Here is a 21598-nt window from a genome sequence, read left to right on the forward strand (position 1 = left end):
ATCTGTCCTATGTCATGCTCAAAACAACCCTCGGAAGTTGGTAGGGAAGCAACTGCTTTCCCCATTTAAGAACAGGAAAGAAATTGGCGAGAAGCTAGAACGTGCGGACAAAACAAAAATATCAGTGAACATACAAAACAGCTTCTGCAAGTGGATATAACTCACCTCTGAGAGTTGCTGCTGGACTGTTCTAAAACAGCCATTGTCCGTTGGGAGCCTACTATGTCTCACGCACTATGCCAAGTATTTTATAATTTTTCCCTGCTTGTTATTCCCAATAACTCAACAAAGCAGGTACTACTTTTATCCTTGTTTTACATATCATGAAACTGAGGCATACACAGTTAAAATGCCTTTCAAAGGTCACATAAGTAGTGAGTGGAAAAGCTAGTTTGGGACCTAGGTCTACCTGACACCCAAGTTCATAGTCTTAATGTTGGATGCTGTACTGTATCCGTCCAAGTGGTGTAAGAACAGGTCACTCGTGAGGTCTGCTGAACACTGGCACACCTACAGCTTGTAAATAACATTGCTAATTAAGTACTTTAGCAACTCGAATTTGAAGAGTCTCATAAAATAAATTGCATTTGCCAGGAAAATTAGCAGAGATTTCTTTTCCCTAGTCCACAAATACACGCTGTGTGTATCTCGCTCAACTGTAGGAAATTACAGTAAGTTTTTGAACATGTGTTTGTCTTTCTGTCCTCCTGAGCTTTTGGGTCTAGTACAAATGAAAGAACCTATTTAGGGCAATTACCTTCTTGACAAACAAACAAGAAGAGACTGGCACTGCTGTCAAAAGCCCCAAGGATATCTGGAGAGGATTCAGCGATTATGTTGTCAGCTGAGTCCAAATCCCAAAGTAGACTGTTCTGGACTGGAGACCAGGGACCAAAGTAGACTTGGCAGTCCCCTCCCTGGAAAAGCAGTTCAGATCCCTGAAGATAGAAAGGCGGTTCTCTGCTGGTTCAAACAACTGCTGAGCCCTCCTTGTTAAGTTTAGCACACCCCAGGGATTGTCTTCACTTGGCATGGGCTCCCCAGACCCAGATGCTTAGACTTATCCCGTAATTGAGAGAACCTCATGTGTACATTGTTGTTTCTTTTCAAACTCACTGTAACATACAACACTAGGATTCTTAACTTTCTTTTCATGTCTCCTTCTTGCCCCATTCAGTATCACTAATCCTCAACCTCAGATGGGTATATCAGAGGGCTTGGGTATTGCAGGCTAAAGACCAGAAGGGTTTTATTGGTCCACAGTTTGAAGAGCATATTTTTTAAGACCTATAGAGCTTTTCTTTTCTTTTTTTTTTTTTTTTTTTTGAGACAGAGTCTCACTTTGTTGCCCAGGCTAGAGTGAGTGCCGTGGCGTCAGCCTAGCTCACAGCAACCTCAAACTCCTGGGCTCAAGCGATCCTCCTGCCTCAGCCTCCCGAGTAGCTGGGACTACAGGCATGTGCCACCATGCCCGGCTAATTTTATATATATATGTATATTAGTTGGCCAATTAATTTCTTTCTATTTATAGTAGAGACGGGGTCTTGCTCTTGCTCAGGCTGGTTTCGAACTCCTGACTTCGAGCAATCCGCCCGCCTCGGCCTCCCAGAGTGCTAGGATTACAGGCTTGAGCCACCACGCCCGGCCCATGCTTTCACTTTTATTCCAATATTGAGGATGAAAATGATGGGTGGTGGCCAGTTTCTTCTAAGTCTTGGAAGCACATGGACAGAGAGAAATTGGAGGTTTCAGTTGTATGGGAAAGCATTGAATCGTTCACTTTTTTTTTTAGTAAATTGAATGGAAAGCATGGTATCTATGTGTTATAGATTGCATAGTTTTATGTAAGCTCCAAGTTGGTATATTTTGCTTATTTTATATTTTTTTATTTTATTTTAGCGTATTATGGGGGTACAAGTCACATTTTTTAAAATTTGATTTATAGTTACCAGTAACCCCTGTTAAATTCCCTAGGCTTCCCACTCTATTAGTTTAGTCATATTTCCCAGAATCATATGTTTCAAGCCCTTTGATGGTCAAACCGGACTTTCTGTCATGCCTACTTTTATCCCCCAAGCACATCAAACTTCTCTGTGACGGATGTTTGAAGGACCAGTTCTCACTGGGCCTCTGTCTGTCCTCTGTCCCACTGCCTGGCACAGCTTTCCCAGTTCCTCTGATGCCAGAGGGTGCAGCTGAAGCCTCTCCTCCTCAGGGAGGCTCAGTCTTATCTCTTGCCTCATTCTCCTCTGCTTGCTTTTTTTTTTTTGAGACCGAGTCTCTCTCTGTTGCCCAGGCTAGAGTGAGTGCCGTGGCGTCAGCCTAGCTCACAGCAACCTCAAACTCCTGGGCTCAAGCCATCCTCCTGCCTCAGGCTCCTGAGTAGCTGGGACTACAGGCATGCGCCACCATGCCCAGCTAATTTTTTCTATATATTTTTAGTTGGCCAATACATTTCTTTCTATTTATAGTAAAGATGGCGTCTCGCTCTTGCTCAGGCTGGTCTTGAACTCCTGAGCTCAAACAATCTTCCCGCCTTGGCCTCCCAGAGTGCTAGGATTACAGGCATGAGCCACCATGCCCGGCCCTCCTCTGCTTCCTTAGTGTTCTCTAACATCTCCATGTGCGTTGCCTGTTTACAGGCCTCTCTCTTTTAACACTCTGAGGAAGCCACATTCACATTTTATTCCTCTGTGGTACCTGGCATGGAAAAAGAGCTGCAAGTGATGGATGAAGGCATGAATGAATCTTTACAGAAATCAAGTCACCATGTTGGAATACAATGAGGCGTGGCATCGTCTCTCTGCCTTCAAGTAGCTGAGGCCGGGAGAAGCCACTGTTAGGAAAGTTCGGCAGCTGTCTCTAAAGGCCACATCAGAAGATTGAGGACGCGTGTTTGAGGAGAAGGAAAGGGAGGTGTATTCATTTGCCAGCAGATGAGGAAAAGGTAGACTTACGTCTTAAAGTACCAATTTTCCTATCTGCAAGCAGAAATACAGAGCTTTTAAAGTCGGGGGTGTGGGAGGATTTCAGCTTCAGAGTATTGCTGTTTAACTATAGTTGATGATTCTGACTGATCCCATCTCAGTGACTTTTGCCCAGACAGTTTCGGACAGTTCCCTTGAGCTGTCTCCAGCCACTGGCCTGGGGCAGGGATGCAGGCTTTAATTTCCAAAAAGAGTAGGAGAGGTTTTTAAAGGGACAGCTCATAAAACATTTTTACCCCTTTTCAGGCCGTTCCCTTTGTTACACTACAAAATGTGGTGGCTGTGAATTCAGGGCTGTGGGGTCAGACTTCCTTGCCGACTTCAAAGTCCAGCTCTTTTTTTAGTTGGGTGACCCGCACAAGTTACTTAATATCTCTTAGCCTCAGTTTTGTCACACATAAAATGTGGCTAATACTACCTATGTCGCCTTAGTATCATGAGCCCTAAAAGAAAATATATATATAAAAAAGTTTCTAGCATTTAGCAGGAAATCAATAAATACTTCTTCCTCCTCTTTTTCTCCTTACCCAAATGTGTGAGAAGTTAAATAATTGTCTAGATAACATATAAGCAGTTTTCAAAGGAAAGAGTACTGGAGTGGCCAGGGAAAGAGAAAGTAGGATTTGAGATTTGAGCTGGAAAATAGATGTGATTTACCCAAAATATGAGTAAAAGGAAAATACCTGATTGATCTGAGAATAGAAGGCAAAAAAAATAGATGTAAGACATTTTTCACTTTAGTTCCATTGGCTGAATCTGCTCAGTCAGCCTTGTGGTTTTTTGTTTGTTCATTTGTTTGTTTTATTGATGGTTGTTTTTTGTTTTGTTTCTTTGTTTTGTTTTTAGTCTGAGGAATGTGGGCAAGTAACTTTTTTCACATGAAATGTTTCCATGTAAATTACTTCCTTGAGTAACTAAATAAGCTAAACTGCCCCATTAGTTTTAATTATATGTTATAAAAAACTAACCTTATTTAAAGTCAGAGAGTAAAGCAGTCTGTTTAAGTTTATTGTTTGGCATTGTTTTTATCCTGATTTTTAAAAAATTTGATTCTTGCCTGGCATGATGGCTCACGTCTATAATCCTAGCACTCTGGAAGGCTCAGGCCAGGAGTTCAAGACCAGCCTTGGCTGTTTAGAACGAAACCCGCCTATAAGAAAAAGAAAATTGAATCTTATTAAGAGTGGCCTGGCTTTCAAAGAAACTCCTCATTTAGCATCATTTGATCCTAATAATTCTGGGGCATGATTATGACTAATGGATTCTGTGACTGGCTCTATGAATAAATTTCAATGACCCCTATATATTTTTTTTATTGTCTCCCTTAACTAACTACTTGACCTTTTGAGTTATTTCCCAGAAATGGTGGATTTTCTGCAAGCCAAAGGAGCTGAGATTCTGAAGGCCTCTGAACCTGACATCTCCCCATCCCCCACAACCTCCCCCAATGCAAATAGCAGCCTGTTAGTTACACCAAGACCTGCCCCATGTGGCCCAAGTGTATGGCCCCTCCTTTAAAAGCCCAGGATCTCTGTAGTCAGGGAGACAGTTTGAGACAGCTCCTCCTGTTCTCCCAAAGTCTGTTGTATTAAAAAATCTCTTTCTTCCTATGCAAGGAGTAACCGCACCCAGGCTGAAACCCCCTCACAGTTTTGACAATTCCTGTTAACTTAGCCTGGAATGGCCCTGGATAAAGACAAAGCTGGCAACAGAAGGGAACTATGGGCTGTGTGTTATTATTAGGGTGGACAGGTAGGCAGCACAGGGCTACAATAAAGGTACTTCATACATTTCTTAATGAGATATAATTAATGCTATAAAATTCATCATTTTCACATGTACAATTCTGTAGTTTTTAGCATAACCCCAAAGTTGTACAACCGTCACCACTATCTAATTCCTGAGCATTTTTATCATCCCAAAAGAAACCCTGTACCCATTAGGATCTCTTCCTATTACTCACACTATCCCAGCTCCCGAAAACTACAGATCTACTTGATGTGCTTGTGGATTTGCCTATTCTGGATATTTCATAGAACTGTAATTGGAATCATATAATATGTAGCCTTTTGTGTCTGCCTTCTTTCACTTAGCATAATGTTTTCAAGGTTCATTCATGCTGAAGCACATATTGGTATTTTATTCCTTTTTATGGCCAAATAATATTTTGTTATATGGATATAGCACATTTTGCTTATCTGTTCATTAGCTGATAGTCCTTTGTGTCGTTTCTGCTTTTTGACTATTATGAATAATGCTGCTATGAACACTTGTGTACAGGTTTTTGTGTGGATATATGTTTTCAGTTATCTTGGATATATACCTAGGAGTTGAATTGCTCTGTCAAATGATAAGTCCATGTTTAACTGTTTCAGAAACTGCCAAACTGTTTTCCACAGTGACCATACTATTATGCATTCTCACCACTTACTTTAAACTAAATCAGAGTTATTCCCCAAAAATGAAATAGCTAGTTTAATCACTTTTTACTAAAATGAAAAGTCCTATAGGTACATTCATGTCTATTTACATCCTATATCTTAATCTTCAAAGCTGCTTGTGTCCCTACAACTTAGAGGTCTGCAAACATATTGTGTAAAGAAAGATGGGGTCTTTACTCCGAGATACTACTTAGCTAGTTTTTAAATTCACTTTATGCAAGTGCCTTACTGTAGCCCCCGCATTTCGTTTGCTGTTTAGAAGTCTTTCCTCATCCAAGTTCTGTAGCCATAGATAGTAACTGATATTAATCAGAGGACATCAGGGACATTCTGACTCACAGTGCCCAGAAAAATCCAGCTCACAGAGGTTTGCATGCAGCCCAAGTAGAGAGAGAAAATTCTCATGACATAGAATGGGACCTCAAAGGATAAAGATGGGCTTGGGAATAAAAGTCAAATAGTTGGGGCCACAGCCAGCACCCAGCCATGTCCCTTTCTGCCCATCGTGACCCAGATCATTTTTTAAGGTCATTTTTGACATCACTAGACTATTCTTAGGTGTTTAATATTTGCTGTCCTTGTGGGACAATTCCCAGTTCTGTTTCATATCAGTCTTTTCCCTGAAGTGCTATCATGTGATTCTAGTGTGTAGCTGGATATGTTCATCTGTTACCCTTTCCTCAAGGCCAGACTTGTCCTTAAAGAGGGTACAAACTCTATCTATCACCACTTGGTAGCCAACAGTACTGCGGGGGTAGTGGCTACTTAATAAACAACTGCCTCATCATTAAGGTTATGAATGGGTCCAATATTCTTCATGGAAATACTATGTGATGTTAATTATCTAGTAATGCTTCAACTGAACTCAATTTAACATAGATTATGGTTCATTTGTTCTATTTTAAGAGCTTAATGAGGATGCAAACAGGATCCAACACATATCTTGGTTGGTTTCTTTATCTAAATACAAAGAGTGATCCAGTTTATTTTCTATATGTAGCAGCAGCTGGTGAAAAGATGTTGAGCCCAACCAACCTTCTCTAACTCTTCCTGTAGTTGGGGAGGACCACAATCTACTTGAAGTTTCCCTCTATCTCTGTTGCTGAGCAGCAAGCATTCTGTCCTTCAAACCTTAATAGCATTTTGTTGGTATCTCTAATTTCAATCCCTTTCTACCTCATTTTATAGTTATTTAGGTATGTGTGCTATCACCTTACTACAATGTAAGCTCATTGAGGGCTTAATTTATGTATCTTTGATCTATATAGTACTACTTTCAGCCCCTTGAAGGTGACACTTTGCACATTGCAGATGTTCAGTAAACATTCATTAGCATAGTTAATGAGTCAACAATCATTTACTTCTTTTCATTATTCCTTGATTCTGTAGTTTTTAGCATAATCCCAAATGCTAAACCCAGGAAATGCCTACCTGGCTCTCAATTGTGAATGCTGTGGTTTAATGCTATGTTTGTGGCTTAGTTACTTTTTTTCTGTGTGCAAATTTAATAGCCAATGAAGCATATTGGTAAATGCTCAGTGCTCTTAGTATATTTTATTCAGGAATGAAAACAATATTTTATAATCCAGGTCCAAAACCAAGAAGAATTTAAGTTCTAAGTATTTCCCTTCATGTCCCTCCTCTAATCCCCTCCAAATCCTAACAAATCCAATACATATGCAGATTGTTTTCCATCTTGCTAGGGATGGCAAAAGGGAGGAAGGGAAAAAAACTACCTTCTATGTCTCTTTCAAAAATACAGCCAACGTGGCATATGGCATATAGTACTAGCACAATCTTTAGTTGAATTATAGCAATATGCAGCTGTTTAAATTTTTCAAAAGAGAGCCTATGTGTATACCTAAATACAATAGAGTATCATTGTAAAATGGCTCATTTCTGCAGAGCCTGATAAATGTCATAAATCGCATCCTTTCCCCTGAAACCTAACAGCAGGCTGAAGAGACATTTTGGGGCATATCTGTTTATGAGGCAGTTGTTAGTTCTGACCTTTGCTATGAGAGTTAATCTAAGCAGGTTTCTTTACATATTATAAAGGATGAAGCACTTTGGTACATTATGTGTGCATACAAATTCCATTATATTTGTAGAATAAAATGATCCAATTAATAATAGATTCTCTTGATAAAAAATATTCTCTTTGATGGACATGTTTGGTCTCTTCAGGGTGTTGTTCTATTTAGAACCTTTCTCTGTTATCTAAAGTAGAGGACTAGTTGAAAATGATTAGTGACTCAAGACAAAATTTTATTTTTTTTAACATAAAAATATGGATAACTTAGCTTCTCTTTTGTTTTGTACTCCCCTAAAAGAGACCCTGAGAGAAGAATTTGTAGGCAAGTAATTTATTTGGAAGGTGATCCCAGGAAACACTGGTACGGAAGTGAAGCTAATTCAAGGTACATTATCAAGTGAGTTAGCAGTGTGGGCAGTCACTTCTCAATCCATTGGGAACTCTGGGAGGTAGTATGGAATGTGCATATGCCCAACCAAGGGACGAGAAAGCTGGTGTATTTATCTACCATATCCCTGTTGTCATCGTTTGAGAGCTACTTCCAGGTACATTAACTCATGACATTATGATGCTTCTAATAATCACATTTGACTTATAGAGGTAAATGCCAAGGAGGTTTAGGCAAGAAATTGACAGATTCCATTGCACATGATCCAACATAGAGAGGTAGTACTTCGGAAGCAAAAGATTCCCCTCCATTCTAATGAAGGATCTTTTGGTTATGAGGAACAGAAACCCATTTATACTACTCAATACTAAAATCAAAAGAAGTTGAGGGAAAGGGTGTAAGAACATAGAGAGGCCTTATAGGAACCCAGGAAATGCTGAACAGCGAGGTCTCAGGAAATACAGAATTCCAGGCTGTTCCAGGACCAGCAATTCAATTTGGAGGAATGGCCCATTCTCCTTCCTCTCATCTGGCTTCCTCTGATATTCTAGCCCTTGAAACTTTGCCATGCACATGGCTCAGTGATGCTTACCCCCAGCCCAGCCTCACTGTGTCTTTTAATGCAGGTACCCACTACTGACTAGGAACTTTTTTTTTTTTATATTCTTTTTTTTTTTCTTTTCTTTCTTCACAAGTAACTGCTGGTCTAGGAACTTTTATATGTATTTCCAACTTTAGATTCTCAGGAGTGAAAACCTAATTGGCCCAACCCATCTTTTTCAAAACAGAATATAAATTGTAAGTCATCGGCCAGCCAATGTATGGATCCCTCTCTCTGATCCAGTGTCTGCTAACAATCCAGTCATCCATGGCCAAGGCGAGGAGTCATAGGGCTCAGTGTCTACTCAAATGAGAGGTAGAAAGGGCACAGAAGAGGAATGGATGGGACATTGTCTCCCAAAGCATGTTATTATGCCTGGGCAATGACTCTATATTGATAGATGAAAACCTGTTGTGAGAATTCCATGGTATATTCATGAAAATGCAGCCTAAATAATTGGAAATATAAAATGGAACCTTATGTGGCTATCCTTAGAACCAATGTATCATCTTTTTTTTAAAATTCACCAATCTGTCTGTAGGAAAGATGCTATGGAAATCCTAGATATAAATAAACTAGAAACAATTTTGGTTCTTGCACTGAGAATCTGGATTTAATCAGTGAGAAGGTAAAAGTGTGTCATCTACCTTTTCTTAAAGAACCCCGAAGATACGCTTTGCCTTACCAAGTCCAGGGAATGGGAGCTAGGGTACAAAAACAGTGATAATCTCTAAGCAAGAAGATGAAGCGATGGGATGATGTGATCTGAGATGGCTTCTGTGAGATGCTGAGATTAAGGACCGGGACAGTCTGGTGCAAGTCATCATCTGCCTGCTGGAAAAACAAGGACAGGAGCACTCTTGTACTTCTCTCCTACCCGCCTCCTGATTTTTGTTACTTTATAATCCTGTTTTCATGTTGTTGTTTGCACAAAACATTCCCATTCTCTTCTGTACCTACAATGCAGTAATTATGGTGCTTCACATTTAATTGAACTCATCGGTCACTCCTAGTGCTTTTACTACAGCGTTTGCATTCCTGAGTTTATTTTCACTCATCTTTTAATCAGCTGAATGTTGTTTCCAAGCTGTTTTCCCAAGAAGGGTTTATGGTGTTGGATTTCTGAGTACCTTTGTGTTGGTGGTGGTTTGCCCATTGCCTTTATCTCTGAACAAGCATGTGGGACACACACTTTCCTCCTCTGGAGACTTCCAGGTATTGTTCTGTTGTCTTCTAAGCATCGTTGTTTTTGGGAATTCCAGGTCAGCCTGAGTTTTTCTATTTTTGTGGGCGATAAGCCTAGTAGAAAAGGAAAATGTGGGACCCCTTGTTTACAATGACAGAAAAATGGCATTAATGGTACTAAACTATAGAGGTTTTTTCTTTATTCCATAGAATCTCTCTCTGAATAGTGTTTTTATTTGCTACTTAATATTACACTAAAGTAAAATTAAAATTACTAACATGAATGTTACCTGTCATTTTTATATCGTGCAATGCCAATTTAAAATGCAAATATTAATATAACATTTCACACAAAATGTAGAATGACTGAAATTATACAATTTATATTTCATAGATCATAGATGTATATGTATTTCATTCTTTCCAGAACAGTAGAAATGCTCCACAAAACTAACTCAACTGTTTTTGTTGCACTTCTTGATACATGTACATTTTATCAACGTTCTCTGCCTTTGGTTTGATGAATAAGGAAGGACTGAAGGACAGGAGGCAATGGGTTGCCCTGTCTTTCCCTTCCCTACTATGTCATCATTTTTAGTGTAAGTAGTTGGCTAACACATGGAGGTAACATGGGCAGGAAAGAGTATGGTAAGGTTCCTTGGTTGTTTGTGTTTCCTAGGGCATCAAGGCCTTTTTTGTGCATCTGAAGCAAGCTTTCTGGTTTGAATGGGAAGTGACTCAATCATAGATGTAACACACCTTGTCCTCATTTTGAGTCTCTCCAAACACCCATGCATCGTGTGTACACTGGCATCCTGTGCTCATGGAGCAATGCAAACACCCTGTGTGCATGGGCAGCTGCAATGTCAGACATACACACTGCACGCATCTCGCTGCTCACATGCATGGTCCACTGTCTCATTGGACTTTACTTATAAAACACAAGTGTAAAGACTAAATTATTACTGACTGGGCGTGGTGGCTCATGCCTGCACTCCCAGTACCTTGGTAAGCCGAGGCAGGAGAATCATTTGAGTCCAGGAGCTCAGGACTAGCCTGGGCAATATAGTGAGACCCGAATCTCTACAAAATTTTAAAAAATGAGCTAGGCATGGCACATGCCTGTAGTCCCAGCTACTTGGGAGGCTGAAGCAGGAGGATGGCTTGAGCCCAGGAGTTTAAGGCTGCAGTGAGCCATGATTGTGGTGCTGCACTCCAGCCTGGGTGATAGAGTGAGATCCTATCTCAAAAAAAAAAAAAAAAAGAAAAAAGATGACTAAAGTATTTCAAATGTCAATATGGCAACAGCAAAGGATTAAGCCAAACAGATTGCTCTTCTTCTTCTTTTTTTTTTTTTTATGTACCCAGAACTTTACTTGCATTATATCATTTTTTTTATTTCAGCATATTATGGGGGTACAAATGTTTAGGTTATGTATGTTGCAGATGGCTCTTCTGAACACAGGGCCACATGCAGCTGTGCAGGCCGTACACTGCGAAACCAGCCCTGTCTGCATCACAGCCTCACAAGTGGAATGTGTTGTTATTATTCACCATTGTGACTATTGAAATCCAGAGGGAGAAAATGTGTGTTGCGGGGGAGGGGCGGTCACTCAGCAGGTGGCAGGGCTGGAACTCAGGCCCAGCTTGTGCTTGATCAGGCTGTGGGGATCACTGCGGGTGTGGCCAGTGTGGCCAAATGGAGTAACCCCTGGGTGGGAGGTAAGACCTGAGGGTTATGACCTGTTTCTAGGTCATTGTGTAACCTTGGACAAGTCTGCATTGGGACTTTCATTTTCATCTTAATTAATGTTTATTTATGCAGACAGGTTATAGATTTCACAAACAAGGGTGTTTGTTGCACGATTCCTTCTCTGTACTTAGAACCGGAGAAACTCGATGCTAGATGCTAGATGACAAAGCTGCCCTTCCTGTGGTAGCACATGCAGCAAGAGTTGTGCATGTCACGTGTTTATTTGGTTAGTTCCTCAGATGATGGCTGCAATGTCCCAGGAGGATGAGAGAGAGGTCGTTTTCTGGGGGTGTTCCAGGGCATGGTTGGGGGAGTCGTAAGGCTAGATAAGTGTGTGTGTGTGTGTGGTGGGGAGGGCAAATAAATGTAGGCTTTGCAAACCTTGCAAAAATTCCATGACCAAAAAAAATTTATTTTAGATTTCTCTGTATGTAAACCACAGAAATGCCATTCCTTGAGAACAATTAGACGGGTTGAATGACTGAATTGCGTCTTAAAAGTCTTGATATGTGGGTCTGGCTACACTGTCTCCCCTGTCCAGTCAAGGATGAGCCCAACAGGCCAAGGTTATGATGCTCTTTACCTGACAGGTCCTGTCAGATGAAGCCCAAAAACCAATGAAGGATAAGGTATCAGGAGAGAGGATTGTTTTACACAGACAAAGCAAAATGCAATGTCATTTCCATTGTGCTGGGCCTTTTGGAAATGCCAAAAAGGTCTGTGTACCAATATTGAGCACACTGTGCCTCAGAAAACGTGTTTGTGTGTTTAGTCAAGGAATGGGAACTTCGTAGAAGGGAACACCCAGCAACCCAAAGGGGGAGGGCGCAGGGCGTTGGCCAATGACAAACCTCTTTTCTCACACGTGAAGTGTCATCATACGTACTTCATCCAGTTCTGAGGACTACGTGAGGGGATAAATGCAAAGAGACTAGAATGGTGGCTGACACATAATGGGCACTCTGTAATGGTGACATTATTATTATTATTATTATTAAGAGTACTTTGTAAAATGAGTACTGATTAAGTTTCCTTTTCAGCTTGCTTTCTCTCCAAGGTATTTAATAGTTAGTGGTTTGCAGCTTGGTAGATACTTTGAAGCAATTGCTAAATTGGATTTAGATTTTCATCTAAGAGACTGAATTTACTTCTAATTTATTTGAATCAGATTTTGACATCAGTACATTTGATTATAAAAAGGAATACTTAGAATGAATACTTACTTCTGTATCAAATATTGTATTCCTACTTGGTCCCTATCAGATATGTGAATATGGCACAGATATTATAACATGTGACCCCTTTCCCTCAGAGAACTCACAACCTTTTGCAAAAATGAACATGTAAATCCTTCATTACAACATATTCAAGTTCAGAGCACTCGTGTTCTTAAGCACCAGAAAGAAGGGAGTATTGTCAGGGAAGGCATTGCAATCCTACCTGATAGAAAGCGATTATTTTTATATCCTAATAACTGGATCTCTACTTGAAAATATTAAGGAAAAAGAGAAAGGAATTGTAAACTGTTTTTTAAAAATGCCTTTCCCCAAATAATTCAGAGAGCTTTTTCTGTGAACTTGTGTGCCTGAAGTTAGTCTAAGGTCTGTGAAACTCTCTTTACTACCAAAAGATCCCTTGAATTTCAGTAATAGGTTTCAGCGCACTTGTAGGAAAATGACTTATCTTATTTTCACTCTGTCACTTATATCCTTAGTGGACTCTTTATAGTGAGCTTTATATATACCGTAGTAATTTTTGTCATTGTCTTGAGCTACAACCTATTGCTTAGATCCAAAGTCAGAACTGGCTTTTGAAAAGGGACACGATGAAGTTTGGGTAAAAATGCAAAATAATTGTACTTTCAGAACTCAAGGAAAAGAACTTCGCTGGGCATTGATTCTGTGAGATTCATGTGGAAAAAATCCTGAGAATTGTCAGTTCGGGACATGAGCATTAGTAGGATCAAGAGGGCTCAGACATTTAGGAATTTGTCTTGGACGGTAGAAAACTTTGGAATCACCACTTTCAATAAATTTTCATTAAGACTGCAGTGAATGTCAGGCTGGTTGTTATTTTGGCCAACCGAGAGCATAGGGATTATTTTTCAGATGCAGTGGCACAGTCTATAGCTGCTTATAAATCTCAGTTTATCCTCCTGCCTTGCAAACCAGTCTATTCGCCAGTCACTGAGGGAGCTGCTGTAGCTTGGCCTCTGCCCCAGGGAGTCTGAGTCATTGGACCTGGGTTGGGGGGACCAGGTGTTTGCATTTAAAGCACCTCTCCTATTTTTATCCCTGGAGGTCTGCAAACCAAACTCTTAGTGGCCTAGTGAAGTGTGAAACCCTCTTTGCCTTCAAGGAGCTTACAACCTAGTTGTAGACATGAAACCATCATTCCAGCAGGATAAGGCAACCCCAGTGGTTTGTGCTTCTTCCTGCCTGTGACACATGTGTGGCTATGCTTTTATTCTACTCATCAGGAAACTGTTTACATAAACTAATAAACATAGACACTTTCTAGGCATCTATTCCATGTGTGTGTGTGTCTCCTCCACACATGGTAAGCACCTCCCAGGCAGTGGTTTCTATCTTCTTGCTTTTGTATTGCCAACCCAGTACCTGGCACTCAGCAGTTGGCCCAGAAATGTCTGGAGTGTGGTTAATAGACATAAACATTAAGACGAAAGCAAATAGAAACTCGTTCTCCAAGTTTCTTTCAGCTGAATTCTGCTAGAGAGGATGTTGAGGGTGCTTTTGCTGAAGATTCTAGAAGAGTTAAAGGATGACACCTGGGTACCTGGGGTCCCGGGGCCACTGAGGGATCTTGAAGTTTCCGCACTCCAGGTATACGTGCAGTAGGTGACTCACGACTCTGTTGAGAACAAACAAGGAGGAAGTGGACTCCGCCAGGGTGCTCATTTCCAGTTGTAACGTTTCCCTCTTAATTGGCATCGCTATTGAAATGATTTACGCTTGAATTTTTGCCAAGAGTGGCTGTATGCTAACAAGCTTTTCTCTCCAACAAAATGGTTTCTGTCCTCTGGTCACTTGTGGACAACACTTGCTTTATTTTGTGAGTGAATGAAAGGCAGCAGTGAGTCAGTTCGAGGGGGCAAAAAACAACAAATCAAACCAGGGTTGGTGTCTGTATTATGAAGACTTATCTCATCTGAGTGGAATGAGATTGAGATAGGGCCTTTGTAAATCAGCCCTAGAAAAAAGAATGAAAAGTTCTCCCTTCTTATGAACCATATACTTCATTTTTTGCTTTATTTATTTTGCTGCACTTCTTGCAGTTAACTGTAAAGTAGGAAATACCTAGACTTTGCTTCTGTTCTCAAAGCTCTTAACGATTCTGCCCTAAGGCAGGGAGATAAAAAAAAAATAAAAACAATTTCTACTCTCCCACATTCCCAAAATAACTTTAGTAATACCCTCTTTGGTTATCTTAAAAGTGCAGAGTGGATGCTTTTATCCTAAAGTAGCAGTGTCTGATTGTTGGGGGGATTTTTGCCATATGACTGTTATTTAGCAACTAAATGCTGGTGACTCATACACTTTGACTGTGGTACAGGAAAATTCTTTTCATGGAAAACACAAGGGGGGGGGGAATCTCTCTGAACTACTATGTAGTATTTTCTTTTAAAAAAGGCTTCTCTGAAAATGAATAGGCACCAGCTGTTACTCTGCTAGCTTAGTCCCCAATGCTGCCAGAGAGCCTTTCTAAACCCTGTGTCTGTGCAATTTATCCACAAAGGTATACAGGTAGGCTCTGAACTGAAATAAGAGACCAGTCTGGTTAGTAAACTTAAATCTCAGAATTTTTAAAAACTGTCATCCGAGTAAAAGAGAAATTGAACTAATGGCATTTGTAATATCTGGAACACTTGTGTATGATTGGGTTTGGACTAGAAACCACTGGCGTTTCACTGTCACATTGGAGGAAGGGGCTGGGGGGAGAGGAGAGGAAGCTGTTCCCTTAACTTTGAGCTGAATAACATGAGAGCCTTGGGGAGGAGTGACTAAGTGAGATGGTGATGTATTTATGTAGTAAAAATATAATGAAATAAATTCACCTGCTAGGCTCACAACACAAACTAATTCCAGCTCTCTGCAGTTCATTTTGCTTGTCAGCATCTCCTTAAAGGCTCTGAGGGTGATTAGGGGTGGGAAAAGTAGACAAGTGCGGTTTTAGCCATGAAAATTGGGGAATGGGAAGGGCTCACCTCCTCCATGCTCTTGAACCCTGCCATCCCTGTGGACTTGAGGTCGAGTCTCTGTCATGCTTGGCTCGCGTTTATGAATGAAGGCTAGAGAAGCCGCTTAAAGGCTCTTCAGTGCTTACACTCCAGCTGGCTGCTGACTTAGGAAAAACATGACCCTCCGGGGCTGCTGTGGGGGCGGGGAGTAATGTGGGAGAAGTATATGTCACAGAAAAGACAACCGAGGGGTTGGAGGGGACTTAGCCCTTACTTACAGACTGAGACACCCAAGCTATTAATAGTAAAGCCCTGAGTCACAGATGCAGGAATGTCACAGCTGCTTGAGATGCACTCCTGTCACACATCAGAAAGCCAGCAGTGGAGGCCTGCCCAGGATGAATGTGAAGGAATGGGCATTTTCCCCTCTTCTCTCCAGCCCCGCCCAGTGTAGTTTATTTCACCCATAAGCACCGTCTGAGTCAAAGAGGAGGCAGGTTGATTGACTTCATTCCTTTCTGTTCCCCTGGCTCTCTTAGACCCAACACGTTACAATATTTGCAGTAAATACCGTCTAATACTGGCTGTGCATTCTGGTTCTGAAAGATGTGTTGGCCATCTGCTGCTCTCCCTGAGTGGTGCCACGGCTGTCTTTTTGTCTCTTGCTCATCCCATTTCTCCCACATGGTGGATGTATATGACATGCGGTGGGGACCCAGCAATCTGGATTTCAGAGACAGGTGCTGGAATGGGTGGGCGTTGGCTTTGAGGACCAGGAAGCCCTTCGCTGGAGAGACAGCGGCCTTTGACCCTGTGGGTCAGGCTTTGGGTGGCTCCAGACCAGGCTTTGTCCCCAGTTGTGAGCAGGGCTCCTCCCTCACATACACCCGACCAAGGGGCTTGTCTGAAAACTCCAGTGAAGCAGAGGGGGGAGGTGGCAGTCAGAATCCTCCTAAACTGCGTAAGTCAGATTTTTACTTTGAACCTGAATTTGGTCCTGGATGAGAAATGGAATCCCGAAAGATCTTCGTCCCAGGCTCCCTCTGTCTCAGTCCCCTCCACCTTCCCCAGTTCAGGTAAAATATAGTGGGGAGCAGTAGAGTGAACCAAATGTCATTATTCATTATTCATAAGAAAATGAAGTTGCCACTAGAATTATTTTTCTATTTTTTTTTTTATTAAGGCGAATTTTACCCATTCAGTTTGCCTGAAAGCAGCTGTAATAGGAAAGTAATAAGCTAAAGATCGACTAGTTTTACTTATTGAAACAGTCCCTGGCTGTCGCTGGGGGCGGGGAGTTCTCTCCGGGCGATCATTTATCCGACGCTGGGAGGGGGCCAGGGCTCGGGAGCGCGTCGTAGCTGGTCCTCAGCGTGAGGGACGCGAGGTGGTGTCAGTGACCAGAGAGCAGGACGGTGGAATTTTGCATATGCCACCGCGGCAGCTGCAGCGAGCGGAGTGGCGGAGCAGGGCGCGGCCGCGCGGGGCGGGCGCGGCGCGGGGGGCGGGCACGGGGCGGGCGTGGGAGCCGGGGCCTCCGAGAGGGGCGGGGTCGGAGACGGCAGCCCGGGACTTCGCGAGTGGATGCGGGGCGTGCTGCCCGCAGCCTCTGCAGCCGCGGATCTGTCCGCCCAGGCGCGCCTCCACTCCCGGAGTTTATTCCCGCTCGCCCCAGTCCTGCTCGGCAGAGGACCCAGTTGCCATGGTGAAGGAGAAAGGTAATTATACCTATCGATCCATCCCCGTGCATGGTTGCAGAAGTTGCAATGGCACTGCAGGGCCCGGCCACCGCTCCGGGAGTGATCAATGGAGAGCCGGGCGGACATGTTCTCGGTGCGAGAGTCTGTATTGTGGGGTCTGGCTTTTCCACTGAACCGAGGCTTCGTTAAGAACCTTGAATTCAGCCACGGCGTCTGAAGCACATCCTATTTCTGGAGTGTTTGCACAGCTGAGCTCCCGGATGGGTGTCTCTTTAGATTGCTACTGCATTTTGAATTTTGGGGTATGTTTGAGACTTGCCTTCCTGCCCCTATCCGAGCCATCATTCCCTTCCTCGCGTACTACCTTCCAATTAAAAACTTAATTAAGATATTAGATGAAAGACTCCTTCCTACCGGGGCTGGGCTGAAAGGAGATGCTTTTCAAAGGTTTCAGGTGCTCTGCATTTATAATCTGTCATTTTAGTATTATCCCTAACCACTCCTCCAAACACCTTAAAGGTGCTGCAAATGGCAAAGGGAACGCAATCACATCGTAAGAAGAATGCTGAGAGGGAGAGGGCCGGCGTGCCCTGCACAGGTGTGCATTATTTATGCACTAGGCGTGGTCCCGAAGTGGAAGGTGAATCTTTCCGAATTGAATTACAGTCTAAATTATTCGTTTGTCTGGGAAATGTGAAAGAATACAATGCTTGTTTTTAATTATTCAAGTAGCATGTCAATATATCTTGTGTTAAGAAAGTGAAATGTTACAGAATAAAGAGGGAAAAGGGGAAGCCCCTCATTCCTACCTTGTCAACCTCAATTCCTGTTTCTAGTAGTAAAATTGTTAACGTCTGCTATATATCTTTCTAGACTCTTCCAGACCAGAATAATATAGATAGAGACAGACATATATGAGTATAAAAATGGGATCATTCTATGATCATTTTTCTGTAACTTGATTTTTTTTCCCCTCAATGTGTCATAGGGATCTTCACCAAATGACTTTATAATGTACATAACCAGCCTTTAATTTTGCTGTCTGGTAAACTTGGATTTATTGTTACATTTTCTTACCGTGGGGCGTTGTTTTCTGCACAAACACAGACATCTGCTCTTTGGGGGCTGTCGTGAACCATTTCAATGACTTTGCTACATCTACTTTCTCTTGAAGCAACTGTAGGGAATAAATTTAAGATGAAAATGCTGAACTCAAGTTGATCCGTACTGCTGGAAACTCAGTTTGGTTTTATTGCACTAATGGGTGTTTTGAGACACAGCATCTCGAGAGCATGACAGCGTTAAGGCTGCATCTCGGGACAAAGAGAAGCGTGGTTCTGCTCTATCCACTCTGCTCCTGTGGGTGTCTGATAATCACATGCTGTTGCCTTGGCCTTTCAGTGTGTAAATGGTAACTGAGTGAAATGATTTGGCGTCAATAAAGGTGCTTCTAGGAGCCTTCAGTACCAAATACAGATGTTGCCTTTTACTAGAGTTCAGGTGTCTTCGTTTGTGCCTCCCACCCAACTACCGCAGCATGGCCCCCTGATCTCTGTCGCCAGTGCATTTGAGTTTGCTTCCCCAAAATGAGTGATGGGAAAGGGGACCACAAAAGCCATTGCTTGATTCTATTCCTGGGGGGGAGGCTCACAGAAGCCCTAGACTTGCCATATATGGTGTTCATCATGGGTCAGTAGTCCTCAAACAGCACACCCTTTTCTAAGTCATTGCAGATTTTCCGAAGCTTAGATTACCTGGGTTCACATTGCTTTGCATGTTAGTGGCCACTTTCTAACTGGAACACTTCGGGCAGGCCACTGAGAGGTCACATACTAGTATTATCTTAACCCTTAGCCGCTGATTAAAGGCTGTTCCTTTTTTATTTCGAGGTTCATGTCAGTCCACACTGCTGCCTTCCAGCTTTCTGATTGTGCTGACCTCAGCCAACAACAGAGAAGAAGAAGGCAGAGGGTTTTTTTTTTTTTGGCAGCTACACAAGGGCTTCCATGGAAAAAAGGGAACTTCACCATAGCCTTTAAAGTGAGAAGGGTGCAGGGGAGCATGTAGTCCAGGCATTCATCCTAGAGATGAGAAAACTGAGGATCAGAAAGGGTAAGTAAATAGCTCAAAGTCACACAGCAGATCATTAGACCAAGTACTCATTCTCTGTGTCTCATCACGACATATATGGATCAGTGACTGCAGTACCTCAGTGTGTTGACAACTGCTATCTCTGTCGCTAGACAGTGAGCCTCTCAGAGGTGGTGTTCTGTCTCCATCTTTAGGTTTCCAGTGCATAGCTCGGGTCTGCCCCATCCTTAATGGTCAAACAGTCAAAACAGGTTGGCTTCTTATCAGAAGCCAAAACAGGTTGGCTTCTTATCAGCTGGGACAGAAACCTGAGTCTTCTTGATTCTGAAACTTTTCCAGTCCTCTCCATCTCTTTTTAATCCCAGAGAGGTCTAACCCCTTCCTTCCTCCTACAGCAGACAGGAATTGCCTTGCGTAGGCCCAGGTCATGCCCGTGTCTATCCCGAGCAACGAGGCAGGCCAGAGGCAGAGCAATAGACTCTCTGCTGTGCCCACCACTTAGAGCTCACATTGGTTTATGCCATAGTTTTCTCTCTGGGAAAAATACCTGATTTGGGGCTGACACGGGCTACAGAGAAATGCTAGTGTGGAATGCCGTTTGCCGACATCCTTTGATTCTCATTCTCTTTTGTTCTCCTGACCAGGCACCCGTTCACTTCCAGGCGCTTATTGATTCCAGAATCTTGATGAAATGGTTATTTCTCTTATGTGTTCAAGGGTACCTTACCCTTGCTGTATCCTGTAACAAAGAAGCAAGGGAGGTTTTTGTGGGGTTATCAGTCAATATCTGTCTTCCTATATACAGGCTCATCAACCTAAACTCTATACTCACTTAGAAGCTATAATTGTCTAGCTCATGTGTGTGCTAGTGCAAGTTTAAAAAATACAAGAGGGATTTAAGATTTCTTTTTGTTAGATAAAACAAAAAGAAGCAAATACTAGGAATTAAGTTAAATAAGCACTCATCTAATTTAAAGAATAATGAATGATTATGGTTTCAAAACCAAGTGAAAGAATAAGAATTTAGGAGCAAGAGAGACACATCAGGTGAATAGAATTTACATTTGGGCACCTCATTTTGGTTTTGTTTCCTGGATGCTGCCTGCCATTGTTAGATGGCCCAGCTTGCTTTTGGGATAGGGTGGTACCCAATGAAACTCACTCTGGTTTCAAAATGGAGGGATGTGCACTTTCCACTTGACATTCACATGGGTACTGCGCGTACACATACCCACAAGGCAAATACTTCCTCTAGAGCAGGGTTTTTCAACCTCAGCACCACTAAAATTTTGACAGATATAATAATTCTTTGTAATTCTGTCCTGTCCATTGTAGGATGTTTAGCAGCATTCCTGACCTCTCTACCCAGTGGATACCAGTAGCACTGACCTCCTACTCATGACAATCAAAAATGTCTCCAGACATTACCAAATACCCTTTGGGGATAAAAATTGCCCCAGTCTTGAACCACTGCCATGGAGAACAGTGAGCTCTGAGACCCCTTGGTGACAGTTCTCTTTAAGGTTTAGTTAGATGAATTCCCTTGAGTACAGAGGGTGGGAGCTGTGAAAAATCCTTATGGGGAGTCAACCAGACCACCATAGCTCCCTCCTGAAGCCTGTTAGCTTTTGGCAGAGACAGAGGCTTCCAATAATAATGCTGCAGAACCATCAATAAAGGTATCCTTCCTTATTTATGTGCCTACTTCTCAGCTCATTTCAGTTGCTGAAAATGGAGTAATCGTGTTCATCACAGTAGATATGTCTACAGAGATGTTCTATCCCAGTTCTTTATTTTCCTTCAAGATTGTTTAACTCTGGTTCTGATCAGGAAACTCTACTATTCACTCACCATCTCTTGCGTGCTCTTTCTGTGTTAGGCAAGGTATGGGGTGCTCAGCCCGGTCTCGGGCTTAGAAAGCACAGTGGCTGCCGTAAGGTTCATTACCATCTACTGAGGAAGTAAAATAGGCTCACATATAACTCATATGAAGTAGGTGTTTAGAGAGGCATAAATAATAGTGCTCTGGCAGGTCGAAGGTGGGAGATTTGGCTTCCAAGTGTGCTGATCAAGAAAGGCCTGCTGCTGGAGCAGGTGGCTCTTAATCTGGCCCTTTACATGCTGGAGATGTTTGACATGTAATAAATTGGAATGGAAAGAAAACAATAGATTTGAGAGAAGCCACCACATTAGAATCAATGAAACCTGACAGCAGATTG

The 21598-nt window shown here is 42.3% G+C and overlaps 1 protein-coding gene across 3 annotated transcripts in view; it reads left to right on the forward strand.

Annotated features, from left to right (window-relative positions):
• The window catches only part of ABLIM1 (actin binding LIM protein 1), a 290610-nt gene that overhangs the window by 96346 nt on the left and 172666 nt on the right, over positions 1-21598 (forward strand). The window contains exon 1 of one of the 3 annotated variants that reach the window (XM_076009763.1): positions 17144-17306. The exons of the other annotated variants lie outside the window; for them this stretch is intronic. Coding sequence (XP_075865878.1) covers positions 17291-17306 — 16 coding nt within the window. The 5' untranslated portion in view covers positions 17144-17290. Of the gene's footprint in view, positions 1-17143; positions 17307-21598 lie in introns of those variants that run through there. 3 annotated transcript variants of the gene reach the window in all.

This window comes from Microcebus murinus, chromosome 14, assembly GCF_040939455.1.
Source record: "Microcebus murinus isolate Inina chromosome 14, M.murinus_Inina_mat1.0, whole genome shotgun sequence".
NCBI lineage: Eukaryota > Metazoa > Chordata > Mammalia > Primates > Cheirogaleidae > Microcebus > Microcebus murinus.